The sequence below is a fragment of the Anopheles cruzii genome, chromosome 3, assembly GCF_943734635.1.
Source record: "Anopheles cruzii chromosome 3, idAnoCruzAS_RS32_06, whole genome shotgun sequence".
Lineage (NCBI taxonomy): Eukaryota > Metazoa > Arthropoda > Insecta > Diptera > Culicidae > Anopheles > Anopheles cruzii.
This window is the reverse complement of record NC_069145.1, coordinates 12,178,052-12,186,446: the sequence shown is the minus strand read 5'-3', so window position 1 is coordinate 12,186,446 and position 8,395 is coordinate 12,178,052. Positions and strand designations below refer to the sequence as shown.

At 53.0% G+C, this 8,395-nt stretch overlaps 1 protein-coding gene across 1 annotated transcript; it reads left to right on the top strand.

Annotated features, from left to right (window-relative positions):
- Positions 1–315: 315 nt before the first annotated feature.
- Positions 316–5,887, top strand: LOC128271715 (uncharacterized). Its single transcript, XM_053009334.1, has 7 exons — positions 316–463; positions 533–871; positions 974–2,485; positions 2,552–2,843; positions 4,359–4,685; positions 5,077–5,265; positions 5,320–5,887. Exons 1-7 carry the CDS (start codon positions 333–335, stop codon positions 5,491–5,493), a joined length of 2,964 nt encoding a protein of 987 aa, XP_052865294.1. The 5' UTR covers positions 316–332; the 3' UTR covers positions 5,494–5,887.
- Positions 5,888–8,395: the final 2,508 nt, after the last annotated feature.

The window sequence follows — 8,395 nt, the reverse complement described above, 5'->3', positions numbered from 1 at the left end:
TGGAAGGCTTTTCCAACTAACCGTTGTTTTCCCTCTTCTTTCTTTCCTCGGCAGATCCCTCGAACTCCACGATGGTGCGCGGAAAAGTGACCATAAAAGGGGCAGCAGCGGCACTGGCAGCGAACGGTATCCGACACCCGTGGCCACAGTGGTGATCACATCCGGTAGCTTCCGGTTTATTTTGGAGCTCCATCCGAAACCCGAAAACTGTCTGACTTTGGGGAGTGGCGCGGTGCGGAAATTAGTGCTCAGAAGTGTGATCGCGGCGGGTTGCGGTCTTAGTGTTACGCCACTGCCGCTCGGCTTGGAAAGCCGGCCACCCGGATGCCGGTATGGCGCTCGTCATGCTTCCGTGTGATCTTCCCTGGTGGCCGAACGTGCAGAAGAAGTTGGCCCAGATCGAGGAGTCCACCTCGCTCGACGTCGTCCTCGAGGTGATGCAGAAGCTGCACGAGCTGTGCAAGTGGGTAACCTCGTGATGGGGGACCTCCGGATAACTGCGGCTAACCTGTTTCTTCCCCCCGTTCCCCAGTGTCAGTCTCGATCCGGACGAGGACGGCAAGGATACGGCCGTGTTCGACGGGCTGCGGCACTTCGTCGAACACACGCTGGATGCCACCGAGCGGGATCACTTCCTGGGCCACACCGTCCGCTCGCTGGCGCGGCACGCCCGTGCCCTGAAGCTCCACCGGCCACCGCGCGGGCTCAGCTTCAGCCTGCAGCAGCAGGCCGACAGCTGCGAGCTCAGCTACCGGCTCGTGGCCGCGCTGTTGGCCAACGCGTTCTTTTCGACATTTCCAAAACGTACTGAAAAAACACACCCCACGTTACAAGACTTTAACTTTACACACTTTTTTAGAGGTTTAGTAGAGTAGGTTGAACCAACGGCCGTGCCGGCCGGCCCTACCGGCACCACTCCACCCGAAGCCATTCTCACGACGGGTCTCTCTCTCTCTCTCGGTCTCTCTCGCAGCAATGGCGTGCAGAGGGCCAAGTTCCGCAGCTTCCTGCACTACTTCGACTGGTTCGAGCGGAACCCGTCCGAGGCGCTCGAGGGCTGCCTGCGGGTTTCGCGCAAGGTGATGACCGGCAAGCAGTGGCTCACGATCGAGGACTGGCTGGAGTGCGAGCTGCCGCTCTGTGACGTCGAGATCCGGCACGAGGGCAAGCTGGATAAGGCGGACCCGGACACGATGCAGACCGTGTTTGCGACGGCCCGACTCGGCGGCACCGTGTTGGCCGACGGCGACTCGCAGGAGTCGCTTCTGTTCTGTACCTTCCCCGAGCTGCTGGCCGTGCTGCTGTACGTGGAGGCGCTCGAGGACAACGAGACGCTGCAGATCGAGAACGCGCACCACGTGGCCCGGATCGTGGATCCACGGAGCGGGAAGGCCCCGCTGCTGGAGCGGATTGCCGAGCCACGGCGGACGACACTGTGCTGTGTGGACGCGGAGAACTACCGGGCACTACCGTCACAGCAATTCGAGGAGGATGACATACTGCGCGAGCTAAACAAGTGCCTGTTGGCGTTCCGCCAGAACACCACCTGTCCGGTGCTCGGCGATGGGGCCGGCGACGGATCGTCAGCGGACCGTAAAGGTGCACCGACGACGAAGCCGTCCGGCCTGAAGCTGGACCAGCTGGAGACGGTGTCGAGCAAGGGCCGGCTGTCACCGATCGGTGAGCGTGACCGGGAGGGCTCGACACCCGGCTCACCGGACGTCTACACGACGATCTTCATCCGGCAGGCGACGCCCGGTTCGAAGCGATCGAGCAGCGACTCGAACAAGCTGGAGCGGGACATCAACAAGCGGCGATCGTGGCTATCGCCGGAGCGTCCACCAGCACCGACGGGTGGCACAAGTCCCCCTTCCGGAGGTGGCCGGCGGGGCAAGTTCATTATCCTCGGATCGTCGGGCGAGTGCTTGCCGGTCAATCGGCATCCGCTTCGGATCCCCGGCCCAGAACCGGGGACGCGGCCCGACTCGATGTCCAGCTGTGATTCGGACGAGTTCCACAGCGCGAAGGAATCGTTCGAGGAGGACGAGGACGACGAGGACGGGCTGCGGGTGCACGCGTACGCCGCCGAACTGGACACGCCCGAGAGGCGGTACGACTTTGCGCAGAAACTGCGGGCCGCCCTCGAGCAGGACCGGCCGAATGGGGCAGCGGCGGCGGAGGACGACGGCAGCAGCAGCTACGCGGTCGGCATCAGTGTGGCCGGATCGGGGACGCGCGATGCGGACCGGGACGACATTCGCGTCCGGCGCGGTGGATCCTGCGGGTTCGTGCTCGATGGCTCGCTGGACAGTACGTGCGACGAGTACGACTGGGTGGATCACCCGTCGGCGGCGGTGGCAGCGGTGACCGGGCAGCGGCCCGCGAACGGGACGCTGGAACGGAAGGGGACGAACGAGTCGTCCCGGTACAGCTTCGATTCGGATCTCGGCTCGGAGCTGGAGGAGGTGTACGAGAAGTTCGCCAAGTAGGTCCACCCGTCCACCTGAGGCCCTGCCATGGGGAAATATCATCTCTCTCTCTCTCTCTCTAGATGGTTGGAGGAACCGATCAGCACCGATAAACCGAAGAAGCTCGACGCACGGGACGAGGCGGTCCTCAAGTTTGCCAACTCACTGCTCAAGCGGACGCTCAGCGAGAGCTTCGTCGGCATTCCGTTCACCGAAGAGTGTCTGACGGGGGGCAGCGGGACGACCGGCGAGGGGCGTGGGGTCCGCGTTGCGTCCACCGGCGGCAGTATCGGCCGGAAGGAGAAGATCCTGCTGCACGTTCGGTCGCTGTCGCTCGAGCTGGCCAAACACAAGCACCGGCTTGCGGCCCAACTGGTGAGTGTTGTCCGTCCAAGATTTCCCCCGGGGAACGGAGGGGGAAGTCCACATTTTCCGCCGGTCGCCGGAGAGTAGTGGTCACGAGTAGTGCGTTTGCTGTTTGGCTTCGTAGTGCGTAGCGTAGCGTAGGTAGAGGGCGCCTCGATCGCAGAAACCTCGTGGAGTTGCGGACTGGTCCGACCTGAGCCCTCCGCTAGTCGTGATAGTTGGCCCTCGGTTGGTTCCTAGCAGGTCTAAACCTATGAAAGTAGATGTTTTTCAAAGAAATCATATATTTATTGCATTGAAATGAAGAACTCTCATTTATTCAAAGTATGGGCCATCGCTATACATTTCTCCCATTTCTCTGCTAAATCGTGGATTCCACGTCAAAAGAATTCTTCATCTTTTGAAGCAAACCAATTCGCCATCCGATTTTCGGCTTCAAGGTCCAGGCAAAGTTGCATTACCTTGTCTTCTGGCCCATTCTGTTCGTTTTTCTGTCAATGCTTTCGTTTTCGCGTTTTTTCTTGATCATTTGTTGTCAGAAGCGATCTGTATTAACGAATTCGCCAGATTTTAGAAGCTTGTGGTACACCACACTTTTCTGGTCCCACCATACACACTGCCTTGTCTTTTTGCCGAATCGATCTGGTTTTGAAGTCGAAGTTGATGGTTGTCCCGGGCCTGGACTCATGATATTTTTCTGTTTTAAGATTCTCAAAATGAATCCACTTTCCATCCCCAATCACGATCTGACTTCCTGAGAAATGACTTCCTTTAGTACCTGTCGAGCAGAATTTCTCGTTTGCTTCTTCGGTTTTTCTACTGTCTTTCGTTCAGTTCATGTGGCAACCATTTTCCAATCTTCTGGATTTTCTAGGGCCTTTAAACATAGAGATATGGTGTATTGGGACGCCCATTTTCGGCCAAAAGTTTTTGAAGTTCAGCGTCCTCGAACTTTTTTGGATTCCTCCGATGCTCTTTGTTAGTTAAGTCAAATTTGAAATTTCTAATTTCTAAAATCGCTTAAAGCAATGCGATCTTCCAAAAGCATGTTCACTGTAAGCTTCGACAAGGATTTGATGCGATTCTGTAGCAGTTTTCTTCTGCAGGCAGCAGAAAAACAATGATCCTCGCGAAACGTCATTCTAATCTCTTCAAAGTTGCAAAGTAATCTTTTTCTTGTTTTTCGGCCTGGAATCATTTGATTAATTGCAAAAAAGGGTAATGCTGCCGAAAAAGCATAATGGGGAGGACCAAATTGACAGCAAGAGCCATTAGTTCAAACAATCTACTTTCATAGGGATAGACCTGGTATAATTCGTATCCTTCCCATCTTATATTTATTCTTTTTTTTCTTGCGTTTCATTCCCGCTCCGGAACCGGTGCGGCGGTTCCTGCGGCGGGTTCCACCACCACCATCCCATCTTTTATTCCCGTGTTGTGCTTTTGGATGCGTTTGTGCGTTTGTGCGTTGCGTTTGGATTGTGGTTTGGTTCCCCTTCCTTTTCGCCCGTGGGTTCGCGGCAGCGCACCGAGTATCTGGCCCTGGAGCCGGCGAAGCTGTTCAAGTGTCCCAACATGCCGCTCACGCGCACCGACCACCGGAAGCTCCTGCACAGGCTCCGGTCCACCGCGAGCGGGTCCGGGGGCTCCGGGACGGATCCGACCACCGGCACAACGACGGTGACCAGCGGGTGCGTGGGCACGGCCAGCTCCCGCCGGTCGCACTCGTCCACGTCCAGTGTGCCCTCGATCGAGCGGCAATCGTCGCTGAAGGCGAAACTCCTGCACTACAAACCGAACTGGTCCGTGTCGTACTATCAGGACGTCAAGTGTGACGATGTGGTACTGAAGGTAGCTATCCCCACTGTCCCCCAGCCCACAGTTTGCTGTGTTGGTGCGTTTGTGTGTCTAACCGGGCATGCCGGATAAATCGGGTCGGTGTGCTTGTGTGTTCACTAATCTATCTACCAGCAATCTATCTACGTGTACGTGTTAACCAGGTAATCTTCTCTTTCTCTGTCTCTCTCTCGAGTGTCCGTGTTTTCTTACTCCAGTTCTATAAGTGGCTTCTCGTGGCTTCTATACTTTTTCCGAATTCTCTTTCGCTTTCTCTGAATAGTTGTACTTGCCTGTCTGTCTATCTGTCTGTCTGTCTCTTGAATAATCACATGTCTCACGTGTCTCAGCTCGCTTTGGTGATCCTCTTTTGACCGTTCTCACCCGTTGTTTGTCATTTGGATAGATCTCGCAGCTGGCCCAGAAGCGAACGCTGAACGTGAACCTGAGACCGGTGGCCACCGGGAACTGGGGATGCGGGAGCACCCGCCGTGGCGACGTCCAGCTGAAGATGGTGATCCAGTGGATGGCGGCCAGTGTGGCCGGACTGCCGTATCTGAGCTACTACACCGCCGGGAACGAGAAGCTTTCCAAGGTAAGCGTAAGCGCCACGCCAAGTGCTCCCAACTCAGCTCCAATTTTGTTTCAGCTCGATACGATCTGCCGCGTGCTGAAGGACCGCAAGTGGACGGTCGGCGAGCTGGCGTCGGCCACACTCAGCCACGCCCGGGACATACTGGAGGACCCGTTCTACTACAACAACGACCGGAACTATTGTATGTTCTTCGAGAAGCTGATCGGACTGGAGAAGACGACGCACTGAATCGGTGGACGAGGTTGTGCATTGGACCAAAAGGATGGCGAAAAAGAGGAAGAGAGTGAGAGACGGAGGGAGAGCGACATAATTGGATAGAAGTTTAAAAGACAACTAACCGTAGAGTCCTTCCGAGGCGATGGGGCTTACCGTCTCCGTCGAAGTGAAACTTCGAAAGCAATAAAAAGAAACTTTTTCCATGCGTTAGACGGAAGAGCAAAGACCGATGGGAGATCACCCTGACCGTACACCACCTCAAGGCCCTCAAGGCCGCCAATTGTAAATAGATGTACGGGAAGTCCGTGGAAAGCTCTCCTCGCACGCACAAAGCAAATCTCAAAACGTCTTCCTTCGAACGCCGTTGAGGCAGGGTTTTCGTGTGTCGTGCCGTGCCGTGGGTGGGTATGGTTGTGCATGGCGAAAAGTTGAACCAACAACCAACGAAGCGGATCGCACCGCAACCGGCTCCTAGAGCAGTGCAGTCTTGCAGTAAGGCCCACATGGTCCCAATTAAGCTGGCGGAAAATCGACATAAACTAGTTTAGGTAGCCCGTAGTGAAAAACAATGCAAAAATGACGCTTATTTTAGAAGAAAAAATCAAGTGAAAAACGTAACAAAAAAACTGAGAGTCGAGAGATCCAGCGAGTCGGCACTAAAGGAGCTGAATGTAACATACCCGATCGGTTGGCGTGTAGATTATTTTAAAGTAATACTCTTCAGTAATCGGGAGAAGGATCTGTAGTGCTTCAAAGCGTCTGACAAGCAGATTTGTGTTCCAGCCAGTTGATCATTTGTTGCGGTGCGTGATGATGGCACCGACAGAAAGGCAAGCCAAAGTAGTTGTGAGTCTCTTCGTTTTCCTTTGCGTTTCCCGTGCAGATAGCTAGACCAATAAACTTGAGTAATGTTATTGAATATCACATGAACAGGACTTTAATGTCGAATGTGTGCTTTTCTGAGTGTTGGAAAAGTACTTCCAACAAGTAAGACGGATTCTGGCGAATCGTTGGTTGGTCTGTTGGAAGGATTCCCGGATGTGTTGAAATATTTCACGACAACCGCCGGAGTGAAAAGTATCAGGTCCCAATTGTCGATGGCTACTGCGGAAGCGAGACAACTGGCAGCTTGTTGCATAAGGCGAAAGAAAGAAACAAAGCAATACGAACATCAAACGGTTATTTTTGAATGGACGTTTGAAATCGGTAGTTGAGTTTTGTGTGCGTTTCGCGCGAAGTTCTTGAAAATTTAGGTTATTATAAAATTGTTTGACAGTTCGATGGCAAATTTGTGACTCTTTTATGTAACTATATTGCCGGTTAAGATCTGTTCGCTCACTTTTCGCTCTGCTTGGCAATCGTCGAATAGTTCGTGTTCCGATTTAACCGACACGTGTGTGTTGTGTTATTCCTTTAATATTAGATTTACTAGCTATTTATATATACCTATTTCTACCAAAAACCAGCCAAAATGGATGGTGTATAAGAAAAATGCCTATTGTGGCTTCCAGTCTTCATTCGTTTTAATAAAAATTACAAAAACTTTGAACAACATTACTAGATAAATGAATTCCAAGCAACGTGGCAAATATTTTTGGGTCTTAATTTTAACCCTTTGTTACAGTTCTGCCCCCCATGGTACACGGTTCAAGAAGTCTCATTTCGACAATTTCGCTTAGGGGAGAGCATTTACATTTCATGCATCGTCTTTTCCTAAATACGGAAAACCATTTCTTACGTTTTTCATCTCTCCAGACGCCACTCGTTATTCAACAAATATTGAAGCCTCAAAGTTTTTAACATAAGATGGCGCAGGTCTTATTGCATTCACTGCTTTGTTAGTTAGTACTGATCTTCAAAAGAAAGCTGTTAAAATTCCATGATATTCTTCTCAAGTTTTTAGTTTATTGTGCTAAGAGTAACACTAAATAAGATGCACTCTAAAAAGATATTAATTATTTATCTTCTATGAAAACCATCCCTTTTTAAATCAAATAGAAAGCATCGCATAAAATACTTTGCGACTAGAATCTATGTCTACTGATTCCCACTTACAGCTCTTCCGTGGCTTTCGCATGACTCATTGGAAGACTGAACATCTTATTGTGACTCACAAATTATGCCGTCGTTTATGCGAGACAATCTCGTCCGAATGATGCCGATTCGCGACCAAAAGAACCCTCCGAAAGCCGAACGATGGCGAGCATAGAAACTTTGGGTAACTTGCCGAATGGCGCCCGGTCGGTTCGCGCCCTTTTAGTTGGGGCCAACTTCCTGCCACAATGTGGGAATGGTTCTGAGCTCCTGACCCGCGATCCGACACTCACCACTCACGTGTGCTCCACGTGGACGGACCGGCTGTTTTCCGGCGGTGGTGGCGGAGGCGGCGGCGTGGGGGTTTTGGGTTCATCGAGCGGCGGCAAAGGATGGGGCACCCGTTGTTTTGACTGCGTGATCGGCGATGACGTACGTGCGTGCGTGCGTGCGCTCTCTCGAATGATGCAACCCCGCCGCACAGTGCAGTGAGTGCATCTTCATCACCACCCTCGTACCACCCCCGCACCACCACCAGCCAGCAAAAGCTATCCTGTTATCCTTTCAAGCGGCACCGTTCGTTCACTCGCCCGTTCGGTCGTTCGCATCAAGCGCCCGGTTTTTGGGTACACATTCCCATTCGCATACTACTACGAGCGGGCGCACTAACACCACGGCACCACCTCGGCTCTCGGGCAGTGCATCCTTTGTGCAGCAGTGTCCCGCTTGGAGCTCTGGACACGGGCTCACGCCGAGTCAGTACGGCAGTGCGACCTATTCACGAAGGATACACTTTTAGGCGGGAGCCTCTAGCGCAAGCCTTGCTCGAAGCAAACCATCAATCAAAGTAAGCAATACCTTGTTTTGCTCGAAAGTGATT